This window comes from Silene latifolia, chromosome 11 (genome assembly GCF_048544455.1).
Source record: "Silene latifolia isolate original U9 population chromosome 11, ASM4854445v1, whole genome shotgun sequence".
Classification (NCBI taxonomy): domain Eukaryota; kingdom Viridiplantae; phylum Streptophyta; class Magnoliopsida; order Caryophyllales; family Caryophyllaceae; genus Silene; species Silene latifolia.
Genome location: NC_133536.1, coordinates 175,301,204 through 175,321,756, shown reverse-complemented (window position 1 = coordinate 175,321,756; position 20,553 = coordinate 175,301,204). Strand labels below are relative to the sequence as shown.

The 20,553-nt window shown below is 35.0% G+C and overlaps 1 protein-coding gene across 1 annotated transcript; it reads right to left on the bottom strand.

The window, feature by feature from the left end:
• Positions 1-10,533: 10,533 nt before the first annotated feature.
• Positions 10,534-16,818, bottom strand: LOC141612093 (uncharacterized). Its single transcript, XM_074430807.1, has 5 exons — positions 16,250-16,818; positions 16,108-16,155; positions 15,883-16,015; positions 15,620-15,791; positions 10,534-10,932 (listed from the first exon to the last, which is right to left on the bottom strand). The coding sequence occupies exons 1-5, from the start codon at positions 16,501-16,503 to the stop codon at positions 10,745-10,747; spliced, it is 795 nt and encodes a 264-aa protein (XP_074286908.1). The 5' UTR covers positions 16,504-16,818; the 3' UTR covers positions 10,534-10,744.
• Between the last annotated feature and the right edge of the window lie 3,735 nt (positions 16,819-20,553).

The window sequence follows — 20,553 nt, the reverse complement described above, 5'->3', positions numbered from 1 at the left end:
ATTTATAAGTAGTGCAAATTCTCATTTGTGACGGGTAATATCCGTCACAAGCTTATGACGGGTCAAATAAAACTCACTTGAGTAGATAAAGACAAACCAATTGTAATTCCCTAGACACTCTTGTTTTTGTCTTACCTACCCATATGAATGATATTTGATCGTCACAAGCTTGTGACGGAAATACCAATCACAAGAAAGACTTACTACATAAGGAGTTGTGTAAGGAGTTGAGTGACGTTTACTCCATATAATTCTAGCATCAAATTTGAACATATAGGTGCTGAAAATTTTCATTAAAACCAAAGTATAGGTGCATAATCAAATTATCAAGAATAGAATAGCAAATTTTGTTATCTATCTATCTATCTATCTATATATATCTATCTATATCTATATAAAACTATAAAACAAGAACCACTATACACTTACCCGTCCACGTGTCACCCTCTTCTTCACTTTTTTCCCGCCTAAGAAAAACCTATATATACAAAAAACCCTAACATAATCACCTCCCCTATCTTTCATTTGTCATCGTTCTAAGCTCTTCTGATCTTGTCCCTCTTACCTCTGATATAATTTTTTACCCCGACAATATCAAGCTCTTCACTTATCATGAATATTTTCCTTAATAAACTCATTTCATTTCATCATCTTTATTCTTCATTTTTCTACTTTTTTATTTTATTTCATTTTATAGTGGTGTATTTTACAATTTCTCCGCTTTCAATTGATGGCCTATCGTTCAAAATCAATCGCGTTTTACCATTGTATACCACTTTTTGTCATTTACTTATTCATCCCACGTATTGTTTTTGCAGGTTCAAGATTAATTCAATGATGTAACGTTCAACAGTACACAAAGCTTTTATTTGATGCTCTTAGATTTTGCCGAATCGTTGGTCTTAGAGTCTCAAAATGAAGGTTATTAATTTAGGTAAATTACTCACTTAGTTTTGATTTTTTTCAAATTTTACTTTGATTGATTTGTAGGTTATTTTCTCTTTTCCGTAACTATCCTATGTCGCCTTTGTGATTAATCTGAGTTTTCTACGTCATGAATTTGGGTTTTGAGGGAGTTGTGATTTATGCTTATTTAAATGAACCCATTACAAAACAGATCTACATAGTTTCTTTCTATGTGTCAAGAAATTTGGGGATGATATTTGATATAAATTCACAATACTGATATTGATGCAATTTTACTGATCATTGTTTGACCATCAACATTTTTTTTTTTGAGAACCCAACATATAGGCATTCACACCACTTTTGTAAAAGGAAAAGATTAGAGAATTTTAAGATTTCAATTTGGATAATTGAATTTTTTTTTTCTCACTTTGAAATGCATATATTTTTCTAATGTATCGTATCCCCTACTAATAACCTACATTCATCACTTTGATTGTGAATTTGACCTACACAAGAGAACAATTATGTTTTTTTTTATTGGGTGCATTTCGTATGGAGTAGGAGTTTGTCGATTAGTGGTTGCTTAAAAATATGTTCACTGGGCATAATTAAGGATGTGATCATGGTACTTGCAATCCCTTACCTTTTCTTATACAATTCATGACTAATATGCTAACTATCGTATTGGACATTATAATAGAAAGCTTTATGATATTTTTCTCTAAGTTGGGAATACATAGTTTAATACTACACTTGCTACATGATCGGAAACTCTGAGCCTCACTATTATCTCCAAATGGGGCAACCTATTTCATAAGTGCACTCTCACATATATTGTCCATGTTTTAGAACCATAGAATTGTTCATTACCAAACTTGGTTATCATTTAGAATCTTTGGCTATTTTAGCAATACTTTGTAGATCTTAGTACTCCTGGGAGATTGGTTACTCATTTTTGACAATCTTTGGCTGATTGGTTACTCATTTTTGGTGGCTTACAATGATTTAGAGCTTTTGCATAACTGAGAACTTTGGAAACCATTTGCGAAGACTAAAGATGATGAGTTCTTAATAAGAAGGTTCGTAACCAGTAACCACCAGAATATGTTGCAAGAAGATCGTCCTTTCTTGGAGGGCCCTGATATTGATTTTCTTGGACAATAGACTCTTATGATACAGTACTGGAAACTAGAGTAGTGTTCATATGAGTACAAGCAGAAATTGCGGAAATTTCACAATTGTCGTCCAACTCTTATGCTACCAACAAATGTGCTCAAGCAGATAATACCTAGAGCCTAATCCTAAATTAATATGCACCAAAAATCCTAAAATTAATCACATGATAAATTAGTTTGTGCTAAAAAATAAACACAATTTAAGAGAATTGGTAATAAGAGGAACGTCGTAGCATCAAATAAGATTGAATTTCACAACTGTCATCCAATTCCGCCCTAATGCGATGAGGCCAGTACACCAATACACCATTGCCAACTCTTAATGAAAAACAAATTAATTGTGCATTTTGTTACAAAATTATAAAATACCTAACATCAACGCAAACCTGGAAATTGATGTTTACATTATTACACCATACCAACACAAGAACCATTGAAGCCTTTGAAGAATTGAGAGGATCATAGCAAAATGAAAATAAATAAGTGCATCTTACAAAGGTTAGAGTTTAGATTATGAGGAAAGAAGCATAGAGATGTTTCCATTTATCTCATCGACGTGATAAAATTTACATACCGCTGTCTCACCGATCGATATGATCAAATTCGCCAGCTTATTATGTCAAAGTTCATTAACAATGTACCAAATCCACACCATCATAAGTTAAAAGTCCATTGACAATGTACTTATTAGCAAATCCTCGCCTTTACTCATCCAAGGCATATAACATAAATATTAGGCGATGACGCCGGTGGCAGTGCTTTGGTATGGTGGGTGGCACTTATGCTATTTGCTTTTTCTGAAAAATAGCGGGAATGTTTAATATCGATTTTCTCTTTAATGAAAGAATGATGATGGAAGGGATGAGATGATTAAATAAATGGTTATAAAAACAAGGAAAAATAGTTGATGATGAAGAAGAGCTAGTGTTGTTAAAGAGGAGCAAAAAGAAATCTTTTAACGGACAATTAACGGAGTGATGCTACAAGTCCTTGATGGAAAAGTTTAATACTACAAGTCCTTAACTGGAAAAAATAAGTTGAGGTCCTTTTCTTATGCTTTACTCTTGTTTAATATGTATATCATTTGTGGTGTTGTGCCTATTACTGTGAATAGCTTCAAATGCTTCTATAATAATCAAATTGTAAATTAGCACCACAAATACGGAATGAAATCCTAATTTTGTTTGTTTATTCTCTCTTTGCCTTCTTATTCAGTTGTAGTGGTTTGTGTGACTCAGACCATTGTGCAGACAATTAATAGTTATCTATTTCTATTTAGGGTAATTATTGTGGTTCATCTCCTAGGTAAGTAGAATATTATAATTTTGTGTGGTTCAAAATCACTCTCATTTCTTTCATTAATCTTTGTGACAAAATGAATAGATAACTATTGATCGAGACAGAGGGACTAATTTATTTCATTTTAGTTCTTTTGTTTTATTTTATTAAGAGGGACTACTATTCCGGACAGAGGGAGTATATATTATGAAAATAGCAAATGAAATTGTATATTTGTATTGATAATGTAAATGGCTAAACACGATATTGCACAGAAACCTTCACATTATGAAGTTATTTGTTTCTAAAATTCTTTTTTTATATATACCCGTGCAACTTTGCACGGGTTTTAAACTAATAACCATAATAAGCAACAATCCGGTCATAAATTATGGGACTTGCTAAATCCCGCATACAATTTTACTAAATCCCGCACCTTTTTACGTATTATTCCAAGTCTACCCCTCTCATTTTTCACTCCCTAATCAAGAGTGACAAATCGAAAACCCTAAACAAATAATCAATTTCCCCAACGAAGGACCACCACCCTCAACTGTTTGTGTACAGTTTGCACCCACCAACCGCCCCACCAACAATCAACGACGGAGAAGCATGAAGGTCAACGGCGATGGAGTAAGGGGAAGGTTAACGACGACGGAGAAGGGAGAAGGCTGACGGCATTGGTGGGTCGACGGCGTAATAGGTCGACAAAGGACTGGGGTCGACGGCGTGGAGAGAGTGGTCGACGTTGGGTGAGGGGGGGGGGGGGGGGTGTAATACTACGGTTTTATGAGTCTTTGGGTACTCTATCGAGTAGGGCTTACTCTGTCGAGTAAGTAGTTTTTTGACGCAAATCGTAGTCCTTTTCAGAGGGTACTCGATCGAGTAAGTTGGGTACTCGATCGAGTAGGGGGCACTCGATCGAGTAAGTCACTTACTCGATCGAGTAAGTCACTTACTCGATCGAGTAAGTGTGTTTTACAGGTTTGTTTTGACGGGTTTTGCTAATAACGCGAGATTAATATAAAAGGCTTCCGTCATTTTCTTTAATCACTTTTCACTTTTCACCTTTCTAAACCTTTCAAAAGAAAAAGGAAGTTACGTAGTTCACTCCTGTCGCGTTGTTGGTAAATCCTAAGGGCTAGAGTCATCGGATCGTTGTGTTCTTTACGCCGTTGAGACCGTCGTATTGTGGGTAAGGTCCTAGTACAATTTTTATGTTGTTTCATTGATTTTAGTTGAAACCCTAATTGGGTAATTTGGGGCTTTTGGGAGTATTGTGTTTATTAGATGTTTATTGTATGATTGTATGTTTGATAGGAGGTGATTGTATTGAAAAACGATTTTGATTAGCTGCTAGACCGTCTGGGGTGGTTGCATTCTAGGTAGGGTTTCCCTACTCAGTATTAGTTACATGATGTGTGTGGTGATTGTGCTGTAGTTAGTGATTGTTGATTGATTCAGACGGTTGTGATTTCATATTGTTGATTGATTCAGACGGTTGTGATTTCATATTGTTGATTGATTCAGACGGTTGTTGATGTTGTATTGTGGTTGCTGTTTATCTGTCTGTGTTTTTCGGGGTGCGTCCCTGGCTGAGTGGAGTCACTTGCGGGAGTGACTTCACGCCCTTGATTCGCTTTCTGTGGAACCCGCCACAGAAGAGATGTGCAAATTAATGAACATGGATTTATCGCTCGATGGAGATGAGCGAGGCTTAGGTGGGAACGGCTGCGGTCCCCCACTAGTGGCGAGGAGTATCTGTTGCGATGGGTACTCTGGCAGGGCTACACACTTTAGTGTGTAGTCAGTTATGAGGTGATTGGAGATGGAGACTGGGATTGTGTGTGAGCTGTTTGTATGATTGTTTCAGTGTGGCTTTGATTATGTAATTAGTACTGACCCCGTTTAAATGTTTTAAAAACTGTGGTGATCCATTCGGGGACGGTGAGCAGTTATTGAGCAGGTTTGATATGAAGCGTATGGGATAGCTGGGATGAGTCATCACGTGGCAGTTATAAGTCTTCCGCTGTGTCAGACGATGTTTTATAGCTTTGATAGTTTTAGCAGTAGACCGTCTGAGAACCTTGTATTTCAGTTTAACAGTTTTGGTGTTGAACATGTAATCACTTTAAACTATATTGTTATTTAAATTATGTTTCTTCATTGTCATTTGATTATCATTGCCTCGGGTCACCGAGATGGTGACGTTCTCATACCTTAAATGGTCCTGGTAAGGCACTTGGAGTATGGGGTGTCACACAGGGTGGTCGGAGCAAGGGGAAGAGGAGGGGTGGGAGGGTGTCAGGGATGGGAATCTGGGATTGAGTATCAATTTTTTTTTATTGTTTTAGAGATAAGGGTAGAAGTGGAAAAAAAGGGAAAAATGTATAGGATATAGCAAAATTGTGTGTAGGATTTAGCAATTACGTAAATTATAACACAAAAAGACAATGCATGATAGTCTGGTATGTTGGTGATTTAAGTGAATCACCGATATCATTTAAGTGTAGTCGGGATTTGGTCAAAGTCAAGTAGACTTTCGGATAAGAATGATAATGCCAAAAGGTACCTATTGGAAAATAACTAATTATTTTCCTAATTTGTGCACGATATTTATGTGTATATATATATATATATATATATATATATATATATATATATATATATATATATATATATATATATATATGCATGATTATGCATGAAGAAAAGGATGAGAAAAATCAGAATTTCCGACTTTGAAAGAACATACAAATTACAAACTTCATTTGTATTCTCTCGATTCTATTTGCCTAGAACGAGAGGGAATCGATAGTCTTATTTTGCGAGAGATTTCGTGCAACCCGAGGCAAATGTAATGGTCGAAATACTCATTAAGGAAAAGGATTCGTGATTCTATCGTTATCCAAGTTTATCATTTGCCATTAGCAGTCGACGGAGTGTCAACCACCATGTATATATCCAACATTCTTAAAGAGTATTTTTGTGATGACGATGGAATTGCGTGTTGGGGATGATGTTGATGACCCGATTGATTTGTGAGATGTTCGGTAACGAATTCATGGCAATGAGGATGAGGATATCTTGAACACCACTACCTTTAAGATATGTTTACATATTCTATTCTATGTTTCATGTGATGCTTGATACTCGTAGAATGATAGGCATACTTATTAAAGTGATGTTAAATCATTGATATGAACATTGTCCAATGTCCTTTGCTTTTTATGCTTTGAATTAGTCGGTCATTAGGACATTGAAGTGGGCATGGAACATTTTGCTTACTTTTTTTATTGTTATCAAATGTTTCCTCTATGATCTGTTATGGTGGAAACATGGCATATTACTGCATCATGGTTAATATGGATGACTTCCTTTGACATGTTTGATAGTTCTATAAAACGTGTTTTTTTACGTACCCAGTTTTTATCATATTTGTGGTTTACGTATATAATGACACGGTAGTTATTTTCATGATGATGACTACATAATGTGGTTATTATCATTTTCATGTAAACCGGTTCCATCATTGACAAATTATTCTTGGAGATTTAATCATACTCCTGTTTACAGTTGCATGATTTGTGCGTTTATATTTGATATTGGAGGAGTTGGATTTCCTTGTCCATATTTCATGTTTAGAGACAGTTAATTCATGACCTTGAATTTCAGATTATTTGTTGGCTATGCATATTAATTCATTTGATTATGATGTTGTTATGCATGGTGTCTGTCTCTAAAGAAAAAAGATATCCTTGTTGCCATACATGATTCATCATACATGGTGTCTTTAAGGTTAATTATCCGTATGTATTATCCATGGTAAAATGGTGGTCATCAAATGCCTATTTGATGGGGATTACGATAGAATAAGTGTATAACATGTTTTCATTTTACTTGATAATGTAGTTATTTTGATGCACTATCATACTTGAATCATGTGTTGATTTCTTTATTCTTTGAACATTCTTATGTTAGTTGGTTTTTGTTGTAATCATTGGTCCATTGATTATTATGTCATGATGGTCAATCTTTCCTGCAACTGTCTTGTTTATCGTAAATTGATCATTGTTGACAAAATTGATGATTATGTTACGGTTATGGACTTATGGTATGTTCATGATAGTGTTATTGTTAATTTATAATATGACTATGTATCAATTTTATGTAATTAATTTTACCATATAATCTCGGGAATGATGGTTTTTAATAACCATGGTGAGATTATGGAGTCATGGTGGTTTAGCCATGTAAGAGGTAAATTGACAGCATTGAATGTATAACTATTGACAATCCGGTTATGGAGTTGTCATGTGTTGTAGGATTAATGATAAGTCGATCTTTGGCATAGACCAAAGATTATGCCAAAGATGATTTACCTTGTAAAAGGTGGTTCTATTATCGTGTTCTTCTATGAAGAACATGGGGGAGGTAAATATGAATTTTGTTATTCTATGATCCTTGTTGTTAGGATCGAGTGTGAGAATATGACAATTATTCTCCGGTAAGTACTTCTATAAGTCGAGTATGACGCTTATATTCAATGTGGTAAAAGCAGAGTCATATCTCGAATATTCACATGGTCTTGTATTGCTTATACATTTGAGAAGTTGAGTAAGAATAGTAGTAATGCTAGTACTATGTTTGGCAAGCATTAGACAAGTGTGAAGGTATAAAAGTAAGCCATGATTTATGGTTTGTCTTATGTCAATTTTCTTTGGTTTTAGAAGAATAGTTGTATGCAAATGGTATTACCTTGTAGATAGTTATTTTCTACAAATGGTAGTGAAAGGCGCCATTATTAAATGGGTTTCCAAAAGGCTAATTTGCATTATAAGATTGATATAGGAGTAGATATTCGTAGTGTTAGTTATAGCCGGTAAAAAGGCTAAAGGGTTATAGAAATTGATCTACGAGTTTCATTTATGAATGAGACCGAGTTTACCCATGTTGATAAGGGATACTAACTTGGCTAAGTTTATAGTCAAGTGAATTATGGTGACGGCCGCACCGTGACGTTATTATAACGTGATATATAAACTATCAAATATGGATGATATGGTTGTTTTATGAGACCTCAATGTCTAGTTGATCATTTTGCATAAAGGATCAATTAGGGACTTCGTTCATAAGTCGGTATCGGGATGTTTAAAGCCTATATAAATCTTTGGTGGTAGGACACCCAATTCCCCTCTAATATAACGTTAGAGGCAAAATTCAATGTGGAAATCCTATTATCAATGATTGGAGCACATTGTTTTTATTATCCCGAAAGTGTGTGCTCGGACCTGCATGATAAGTTAGGGTGAAGTTAATCTTTTTAATGGATCTTTTGAAAAAGTGTTTTGCAGGGCACGATTAAAAGAGTCCACCTATATGAGTGTGAAGTGTGGCCGCTTCTTAAAGCTCGGACTTGGCTTTGTAAGCACTCATGAATGGATAGGGACACTAGGCCTTGTAAAATAGTGTCGGTAATAAACTTATGGAGTTATCTTGAACTTGTATGTGTTCTATCTTCATGTATTCAAATGACTTGACGGGTTCAATCCTTAGAGACACCTCGATACTCGAATGCAGAATGTATAGTTCACTAAGGTGAAAATTCAATCTGCGTGACATTTTCACTGTATGTATGAGTTTGGTTTGGTTTGTTGTAAATGAATAAAGGATTACACTTAAATGGGGGAGGAATGTTGGTGATTTAAGTGAATCACCGATATCATTTAAGTGTAGTCGGGATTTGGTCAAAGTCAAGTAGACTTTTGGATAAGTATGATAATGCCAAAAGGTACCTATTGGAAAATAACTAATTATTTTCCTAATTTGTGCATGATATTTATGTATATATATACATGATTATGCATGAAGAAAGGGATAAGAAAAATCAGAATTTCTGACTTTGAAAGAACAAACAAATTACAAACTTCATTTGTATTCTCTCGATTCTATTTGCCTAGAACGAGAGGGAATCGATAGTCTTATCCAGCGAAAGATTTCGTGCAACCCGAGGCAAATGTAAGGGTCGAAATACTCATTAAGGAAAACGATTCGTGATTCTATCGTTATCCAAGTTTATCATTTGCCATTGTGAAAATTGTTAATAACCACCTACTATTTACGGTATTTTACAAACTACCACCCTGTATTTAATTTATTACAAAATACCACCTACATAAGAGTGTATATATCCCAACTCACACCGTATTTCACTTCCGAACATATTTTTACTTATTTTCCGACTCGGTTACTAACTAAACTAACAATTACCTTAATTAACCCACCAAATCATACCCCCAAATCAATTTTATCTCTGTTATCAAAACAAAACCACTCAATATACCTTGCCCCCAACTTACGGTTGAAAATCAAAATCCCAAATTAAGAACATCCACCATCATTATCATTAATTTCTAGGCTTAATTGATGCTACATCATCACTAAGCAAGCCCATCATCAAGTGAATAATCAAGTGCATCATCAATCATTTACGTCTGTGTCTTTTTCATTCTAGAAGGTACCAAATGTTTAAGCTTTTACCTTTCTTAATTCTGGGTTAATAAAAACCCTAATTTTAGTTAAGTTAGGAATTTTTATGATTAAATTATTGGTTTTTGTTGTTTATGTTTCAATTGTGATTGTTTGCTTCATTGTGTAACATTCGTCTTTGACTTGAGTTGAAACTTTTGTTTCAGACAAATAATCATATGAGGGTATAAAACCGTGGTCGTATGAATGTATGACTAATTGCTCATTAATAGACTCTTTCTTGTTTTGTTGCATTACTAATCTTACAATGCTATACAGGAAACTGCTATACAGGAAACAAAGTGGTGCTTACGGTGGATGAACAACGGAATGCAGAGTCGATGGAACTGATATTACTATCTCATATTGCTTAGCTTGTTGATGTCGCTGATGACGATTTGAACTTGATTAGTGAAGGTGCAGCAGCAGATAAGATAACGATGGGGGTAGTGATGAAGGATGTTCATATTTTGGTGTTTTGACGATTTTTAATCAGGAAAGTTGGGTTGGGTAGAAGGTATACTGAGTGTTTTTGCTTTTGATGAGAGTTATAATGATTTTGGGGGTATGATTTAGAGGGTTAATTAAGGTAATTGTTTGTTTAGTTAGTAACCGAGTCGGAAAATAAGTAAAAACATGTTCGGAAGTGAAATACGGTGTGAGTTGGGATATATACACTCTTATGTAGGTGGTATTTTGTAATAAATCAAATACAAGATGGTAGTTTGTAAAATACCGTAAATAGTAGGTGGTTATTAACAATTTTCACTTTGCCATTAGCAGTCGACGAAGTGTCAACCACCATGTATATATCCAACAAGGTAATGCAAGAATCTTGTCCACTAAAAGGACTTTCAGCCGAAAATGCGAGTGATATCCTTTATATCACGTATGACAACAGCATCACGCGATATAAAAGACTCAATAGCAAGACAAGAAGGAGGATTGCCGTTGTCCAAGGATTTGGATTTCAGAACACGATCATCGTCAGGATGAACAACCTCCTCCCCACAGAAATGACATCCACGGACACAAGAAGCTCCTGCACAAAACCAAAATAACAACAAAGACAATCCTCAGTAAGCGCATACTGATGATTGAGCAAATGACATTTATGCTAATAGTGTGATAAATAACACTATTAAAAGATCAACAAAAAGTGCATAAAATAAAGAAAAATGATAAATACAACCCTTTTAAGGTACCAAAAAAGGAAAGAAAAACTTACATTAAAAATTAATGACATCAATATTATTACCATAAAATAAACTTTTAAAATTATATTTATATTTAATTATATTTTTTGTGTAAAGTATGCTTGCATCAATGAACAAAAGATCATAAAGACCATTACACAATATTTTTGTTTGGATTTAAATGAATGTTATAATGATAACATCTAAGAATAAATAATCACAACAGTTAGTCTTGCTTGTGACGGGCACTATCTGTCACAAGCTGAAGATGGATAGTGTCCCTCTCACAATAAAGCAAGTGGGAGGGCAAGTGTGGGGGGGTGGGGGGGGGGGGGGGGAATGGAGCACCCCATGGATAGTGCCACTTGCATATTGTGAGAGGGGCACTATCCGTCTTCGGCTTATGACGGATAGTGTCCGTCTTCAATGAGATTTTGTGTAATCACAAACCATAAACTAACAGGTATCAAAGAAATCAACTATCAGCGAGCCCACACCTAGGTAGCACGGACACTCCTCCTAACTAGCAGTCTCGTGTCTGACACCGTGTCGGACACCCGACACTCGTCGAACACACGCCTAAAAATGTTATAGTTTAGACGAGGAAAAAATTGTCAAAAGAGATTGATTAGAAGATTGGTTTGGGTGAGAAATGAGAATTAGTTATAGTTAAGGTCGAATTTTACCTTCAATTACTTAAATTTAGTATCAAATACATTAAATTTAGAATCAAATACATTACAAAAATAAAATCATACATTATTTATAACCATAAAATATGTTTTTTTATTAAATTTAAATAGCGTGTCCCGTGTCCTAAATTTCATGGGAGGTCGTATCACGTGTCCGTGTCGTGTCCGTGTCCGTGTCCGTTTTGGTGCTACCTAGGCCCACACAAACCATTCAACTTCCCTTTTGCTCAAAGTTTTTCCACCAAGACCAAAGACTCTATCTCGGATCAACAAAAACAATTTGTTTAGTGCTGCGCTAGGAGTAGCTACAACAGTACAACTGCCTTCTGAATACAATTGTTCCTAACTTGCCAAATGTTCTACCTGCCTGCTAAAGATCGTCGACAATTTACTAATTATCGTCGACAATTTTAATGAACTTCCAAAACTACCCGTCCCTCACACTCCCCTTATATTTTTCATATTATTCAAAAATTAACCTTTCACACTTCAAAATTTATAAAAAAAAACCCGACTCACATAACAACAAAAAACCGTTTCAACCACATCATTTCCGTCATCAAATTCAAACATTCAACAAGGTATGTGATTGTTATTAATTTTTTTTTTTTGAGTATTTTCTTAGTTTGTAAATTTGTGACGGAATTAGGATATGTGCCTTTATTGTAGACGGAATTAGGATAGATGCCTTGATTTGAATCGGATTTAGTCGTGTTTTGCAAAAAAACAATCGAGAAATTAAAAAAAAAACGGAAAAAAAAAACATACCTGGGCTGGGACGAAGAACAATTTCGTCCAGATCCAGGCCCAGACGAAAATGTTCTTCGTCCAGTGTAGGTCTTGGACGAAAAATATTTTCGTCTGGGCCTGGACGAAAATGTTCTCCGTCCAAGCCCATTTTTGTGTTTTTTTTTTTCGTTTTTTTTTTAATTTCTCGATTGTTTTTTTTTTTATAAACTTATTTTTCCGTCTTGTTTTGTTATCGTTAAAAATAAATAAATTATTAATAATAAACCCCGTCCGTGCCTAATTCGTTGTAAATTTATTTATTTTATGTTTGAAATTTTTTAAAATTTATTTTTCCATCTTATTTTGTTTTCGTAAAAAAATAATTAATAATTAATAATAAACCTCGTTCGGGGATAGTTCGTTTTATTTTAATTTTTTAATTTATTGAAACTTATTTTAATTAGCGATTATCGATCTACGCACCCAAAACTAATTTAAGACGGAAATTAATAAATTTTTTTAAAAAAAAAAAATTGTTGAAAAAGGGCCTCGAGGAAGAATTTTTTCGTCCAGACCAAGGTCCGGACAAAGAAATTTTTCGTCCAGACAAAAATATTTTTTGTCCAAACGGAAAATATTTTCGTCCGGAAAAAAAAAAAAATTCCGGACGAAAATATTTTTCGTCTGGACGAAAAATACTTTTGTTTGGACCATGGTCTGGACGAAAAATTTCTTTGTCCGGACTTTGGTCTGGACGAAAATGTTTTTCGCCCGGAATTTTTTTTTATTTTTTTTTTATTTTTGAAAAAAAAAAATCATTTTCTGACTTAGATTAATTTTTGGTGCGGTAATCGATAATCGCTAAGTTCTCGTTCATGTTGTTAATTACAAATCCCGCTTTTTTTTTTTTTTTGAAAAACCGTCTTTTTTTTGTTTGAAAGATTTTATTGAGACGTTAGTGAGACGGAAATTGACTTGTGTTTTAGTGAGACGGAAATTGCATTTTAGTGAGACTAAAATGGAGTTATGTTATGGAGGGCAAACTTGGAAATTTACATTAAATGTCGACGATAATTAGTAAATTATCGACGATATATATCAGGACCCATGTTTTAAACAGGTCAGGTCCAATCCAATCCAAACCAAAAGAAAAAGTCAAGTCCAGTCTAGTGCAAAAGAACAATTTCAGTCCACTCCAGTCCAATCTCAAAGAACAATTTCAGTCCAAACCAGTCCTGTCCATCTTTCAAATTTAAAAAACTATGGCCAAAGTCCAAACAATTTCAATCTAAAAGAACCGGTTTGGTACAGTCCATTCCAATGGCCAAAGTCTAAATAATTTCAGTGCAAAAGAATAGTCGAGTCTAATCAAGTTCAGTCCCAATCTATTACTCTAGTACTCTAGTCCATTCCAGCTTTCAAATTTTAAAAAAAAAACAATGGCCAGAGTCCAAACGATTTCAGTCCAAAAGACACGGGTCCAGTGTCAGTCCAATCAAGTCCAATCCAATGGCCAAAGTCCAAAAGAACAATAGAGTTCGTCCTGTCCAGTCCAATTCAACTTTCAAATTTAAAAGGGTCCTGCTATACGTCGTCGACAATTTACTAATTATTGTCGACAATTAATGTAAATTTCCAAGTTTGCCCTCCATAACATAACTCCATTTCCGTCTCACTAAAATGCAAGTCAATTTCCGTCTCACTAAAATCTTTCAAACAAAAAAAAAGACGGTTTTTCAAAAAAAAAAAAAAAAAAAAAGCGGGATTTGTAATTAACAACATGAACGAGAACTTAGCGATTATCGATTACCGCACCAAAAAATTAATCTAAGTCAGAAAATGATTTTTTTTTTTCAAAAAAAAAAAAAAAAAAAAAAAAAATTCCGGACGAAAAACATTTTCGTCCAGACCAAGGTCCGGACAAAGAAAATTTTCGTCCAGACCATGGTCCAGACAAAAATATTTTTCGTCCGGAATTTTTTTTTTTTTTTTTAATTTTTTTTTTTTTTTTTCTGGACGAAAATATTTTCCGTCTGGACCTGGGTCTGGACGAAAAATATTTTTGTCTGGACGAAAAATATTTTTGTCTGGACGAAAAATTTCTTTGTCCGGACCTTGGTCTGGACGAAAAATTTCTTCATCCAGACCCTTTTTCAACAATTTTTTTTTTTTAAAAAAAATTATTAATTTCCGTCTTAAATTAGTTTTGGGTGCGTGGATCGATAATCGCTAATTAAAATAAGTTTCAATAAATTAAAATAAAACGAACTATCCCCGAACGGGGTTTATTAGTAATTATTAATTACTCCCTCCTATTCATTCATTTTGTCCCCCTTCTATTTTGCACAAGAATTAAGAAAATGATTTTGGACCACACAAAACACTCTATTCCACTCTACCCCACATGTAATTAAATTTGGACCACACAAAAGTTACCAAAAAAAGGAAAGAGGGACAAAAATCCGACTAGCTTCGATAAGGAAAGAGGGACAAAATGAATGAATAGGAGGGAGTATTTTTTTACGAAAACAAAACAAGACGGAAAAAATATAAGGGGGAGTATGAGGGAGGGGTAGTTTTGGAAGTTCATTAAAATTGTCGACGATAATTAGTAAATTGTCGACGACCTTTAGCAGGCAGGATTTAAAAAACCAATGGCCAAAGTTCAAACAATTTCAGTCTAAAACAACACAGCCTAACAAGGTTTTCCCAACTTTCAAATTTAAAAAAAAAAAAAAAAAAAAAAGGCCAAAGTCTTACATATTTCAATATATTCTGGTGGAACGAAAAGAGATGTAGTTAGAAGTAGAAACGAAAGATAAATGCCTAAACTCTAGGCACTGCCTAGAATCTGAACGCGCCCATCAATCAAATCCCTCTGTCATAGTCAATAGTTTACACTTACTTTATTTTCTCCTCACAAAATAAAGCAAGTGTAAAGTATTCATTGGGACAAAGGGAGTACAAAACACTCCCATAAGTAATTTGCGCGGATGATCCTATTTATCATGGACAAATGGTACGTATATGAATGCAGTCAAGAGCATACCATACTACTACTGGAAATCCAAAATAGCTCATCAATCAATTAGAGTAGGGGTAAGATTGTTACCGTCCAAAATGCAGCAAAAAGGGACTGTACGTCGATCATAATATTCGACAAAGAATAGCCTGGAAGGAGAGCCATCTTTGCGGCTAGCTTTGAAATTAGAATGCCACCACCTCTCGTAACCCTTTGGGAAGGATTGGTGTCCAAAAACTTCCTCAACTATGTAAGGGGGACACTACAAGAAAAAGAAATGTTAAGAATCCGACAGAACAACCTCCTAAAAGTAAAAACAAGACGAAAGAAGGCGGGCGAGGGGGTTTAATTACATCAGGGAATTTGGAATTGAAGAATGCTAAAGCGACTGAAGCTGCCTCCAAATGTTCGTTCCTCATTCTGTGCTGTATTTTATCAGGATCAACCACAAATGTTTTTATGTTGAATGGCCGATAACCCTCCTCACTGATAAACAATACACATATATTAGATTATCGAACAACGTTCACAATTCATCTCCGATTCATTAAACCACATACAATCGAGACGGTGCGTACCTCCTGAGACTAGGGTCGAGCATAGCGGCCCTCTCATGATTTTGAAACCTTAGGGCAAGAAAAATCAAATGTCGGAAATAATAGGACTAACCTAAAACCCGAATAATAAAGAATTTAGAGGGGGAAGGGGGGGGTAACGTACCAAAAATTATTGGAAATTAAATGACCTCGAATACGATCGAGGACACGAGGTTCATATAATTCATGACGATCATCATCATCATCGGAGTTTCGAGGAACGACAGAGTAGCTATAGGTAACGCCGTCGGGATTAATGAAATTAGTGCTTAATTCTTTCATGGCCGACGCCAATTCATCATCACTACCCCCATACTTGTTTCTAAGTGCCGTCAGATCATCCTTCGTGAATATCATCTCTTCTTCCATATTCTCCATCCCCAATCCCCAATTTCCAATGGATTTCTCAAACCCTAACCGTAACCCTAGATGATTGTTGGAAAGATGGGACTGCAAAGGATGTCAAGGTGGTCAAAGTGGAGGTGGCAGAGGGTGGTCGAAGGTGGTGTAAAGGGTTGATGGCCAGAACAGGGGTTTGGGTTTTGTGGAGATTGGTTGCGGTAAGGAAGTGTTTATGGTGTTTGATGGTGGTGTCGATGTGGGTGGCAGAACACGGGTTAAAGCGTGTTACAAAGGTTGTTTGTGCGGCTATTTGAGCACAATTATAAAGGGTTCTTTTGCTGTGATTCAAGGGTGATTATGACGAGTTTTTGGGGTGTAAGGCTCTGTTTGGTAAAACTGACTGAAAAGGTACCTGAAACCTGAAAAGGTGACTGAAATTAAAAAGGTACTGAAAAGTTAGCTGAAAATTGGAAATTGATAAGGTAGCCGATTAATTGTAAAGTGTTTGATAAAGCTAACTGAAAAGGTAACTGATTTTTTGTAAAATGACATAAAACGACATTAATAATTATAATAAATTAATTTAAATAAAGGGTAAATATGTAAAGTAGAACATTTCAGCTACCTGAAACTTTAAAAAGCTACCTGGAATAGCTTTTCATTTCAGGTACCTGAAATAACTTTACCAAACAACACTATGTAAAACAACTACCTGAAATATTAGTCAAATCAGGTACCTAAAATATCTTGTCAAACATAGCTTAAATGGAGAGGGTGATGTCTGTGATGGGGTTGTAACTTGTAAATGGAGAGAGTGATGTTTAAAGGGAGTCAAAACTGTTAGAAAAGGTGGGGTATAATATTTACTAGTATTGGTGTCCAGCTTCGCCCGCACTACCTCTACTTATCATTAAATTTTTTTTTTATTAAATAAAATTACTTAAAGTTGCATAACCCATAAATTTATCATTAATATATTTTTTATAACATATCCTAAAATTACGATGAAATAAATTTTGAGACAAATTCACTACTCCCGTTATTAATATTTTACTCTTATTAATGAAACAATAGTAATAACATTTCACTACTTACTTGTAATCATTGTTACTCTAATCACTGTCCGAAACAATGAAATGTCGAGTCATACCACCATGCGTTACCCGTAATCACTGTCCGAAACAATGAAATACTTTGTAACACCCCCATATATCAAGGTGCCTTACCAAGGACCACTCTAGCACATAAAGGTGTTACCATCTCGGTTACCCGAGACAAGTATATCAATAGGGATCATCAAAGAATAATTATTAAAGTATAAAGTTGAACTTATTACATGTCTCAAAAACCAAAACCAAAGTAAGAAATGAAATCCAACTACAGCTCAAAAAGTAAACAAAAGACTCATGACAGCGGAAGCTAAGACTCTAGGTGGTGACACTTCCATCCTCGATCCCGCAGGTAACATAAGCTCATCACCGGTCAATATCTGTTCACCATCCCCGAATGGATCACCACAGTTTTGTAAAACATAAATGGGGTCAGTTCACTGAATAATCGGAATAAGAAAGGCAACAAACAACACTCAAACCACTCATACACATTCCTCCAAACTCCATCAGTAACCAGTAACCGCCTACACACCGAAGTGTGTATCCCTGCCGGGTTCTCATCGCAACAGGAGACCCACACCGCCAGTTGGGGACCGCAGCCTTGCCACCTAAGCCCCGCTCATCCCAACGAGCGAATAACCCATGTCCATTAATGTGCACATTCTCTTGTGACAGAAACCACAAGGGGCGAATCAAGGGCGTGAAGTCATTCCCGATGTTGACTCCACTCAGCCAAGGGCGCACCTCGAGAACCATATACAAACAAACAACCAAGCCGATCAACCAAGAATAACAAATTCAATAACAATACTAATCATGCCAATACATAAAGAACCAAATAAGCAAACAAAATTCAAGGGGGAATTTTTATTTCATGTAGGAATTAAATTCCACAGGAACTTCCAATGACCAAGAGGGGAGTAGGTAAGCAACTTCCCACATCATGTAGGCATTGGAAGTTCCTGTGAAGTTCTAATTCCTACATTTTCTAAAATTTATGGCAACCAAACAACCCATGTTTTCTAATTCCTACATTTTCTAAAATTTATGGCAACCAAACAACCCATGTTTTTCAAAATCATGAGATTTTCCAATGCCTATGTTTTCTATGTGGCAACCAAACGACCCCTAACTATAAGATAACGATTAAAGGCGATAATTACTCTTAAAATTTGGATGAAGGAAGGTCAATCCTAATAAAGAAGTAAGAAAGCAAGCACGTACGTAAAATTAGTTGCCACGAAATAAAAAAAAAAAAAAAAAAAAACAAGAAGGCGAGCAAGTACTAAAATTATTTGTTCAAATCAAACGTAGAGTACCATTCGGTCTTTTCTTGTGTTTGTTCTTATTTGCAAAAGAAGAGAATGAACGAGATGTGGAATAATAAGAAAAATATAAGTATAAAAGGTGTTACGGAGATTGTGCCAGAAATAGAGTGTGATCATTGAAATAAAATATTTGAACACATCTTTAGATATTTCGGTCCAAATGCTTGGTTTCCAAGCTAGCTTTTTCAAAAAGATCAATAAAATGATCACTAGCATCAAAGTCGGTCCATTTATGAAATTGGACTAAAAATTGACCTAGGACGGAATTAATTAGAAAATTAGTCAAAACCATGAATAAAGAATAAAAATTAAATTTAAATCTAATAAATAAAATAAAATATATGAGATTAGAATTTAATAAAAATAAGGTGTTGTTTGGCCAAGCTTAAAAAGTGCTTTTGTAATTGAAAAAATAGTAGCTTGGCCAAACATGGTAAATTAGAGAGTTTCCAAATAAGCAAACAAAAGTTCTATTAAAGTAGTTAGGCCAAACTTATAAATTTTGTGAGAAACCGCTTTTACAAAAGTATGGCCAAACAACTAAAACTTTTCCGAAAATTAACTTGTGAATAAACTCCTTTTAAAAAGGAAAAATCATTTTCCATAAGCAAGGCCAAACAACACCTAAAATGGATTTAAGAGAAATAAATTTCGAAGTTCAACGAATTAATCCGGAATAGAACTAGAATAAGCATTAAACGAATAATTAAAACGACAAATAATTATAAATAATATTAATGCACCTCGAAAAAAAAGGAATATTCAAGGTATAAAAGAATTCAAGAAAGAAAAGAAAGAAAAGAAGTTGCTCGTGAATAAATTCCATGTCTAGCCAGTTAAATTGTAATTGAAAATAAAATACGATTACGAAATCAAATTAGAAAAATGGCGGTTGTTACAAGGCAATCCAATTTTTTTTTTAATACATTACTCCATTAGTTTGACACTTGTGAACATTCCAGGGATAATGATTGCACAAATTCTCATTGAAGACAGGGAGCTGCTTTTTGTCGCCCATGTTTTACTTACTATCGCCCAAATTTGACATTGACTTTCCAATTCTACCCTTATTTATCTCATCTTTTGACTTTTTAATTTTATCCCCCCTTATCAGCCTCCAAACTAAATAACTTAAAACTCAAATCATAACGGACAATTCACACACGAGAAACGGGGTAAATTAATAAATTCGATCGTACATTTTTTTTTTCAATTTTCGTTCTTCCTTAGAAAATTAATCATTCCGATCGTACGGAGTAATTGTTTATGCGGATGAATTGTAGATGATGTAAAATTCAGGACTTCTTGTGTAAGTCCTTTCCTTTCATGTAATTATTCCACCATCTAGAACTTGTCTAAGTTATTCAATAGCATTTCCACCATTACGCACTTGTCTTACTCCAATTCCTTTAGTCCCACACCATTTTGCTCAAACATTCTTAAATTCTGAGAACAAAAAAACGACATCCTCCTGGGTTGTTCGTGTCCACATCACGACACAGTACACCCACCTTCAAATCGTGTAGATCACACGACATGTGCACGACGTCGTCGTGTATTTCACACGAGAGGTCCACGGACCTCACGTTTTGTTTACACGACTCATCCATGATGGTATACATATTATTTAAACGAGAGGCCCATGA

Coding starts and splice junctions, on each gene's coding strand:
- LOC141612093 (XM_074430807.1), bottom strand. CDS start 16,503: ATGGAGAATATGGAAGAAGAGATGATATTCACGAAGGATGATCTGACG. Junction 16,016..16,107: donor CTCGACCCTAGTCTCAGGAG/GTACGCACCGTC, acceptor ATTGTTTATCAG/TGAGGAGGGTTATCGGCCAT. Junction 15,792..15,882: donor TCAATTCCAAATTCCCTGAT/GTAATTAAACCC, acceptor TTTTTCTTGTAG/TGTCCCCCTTACATAGTTGA.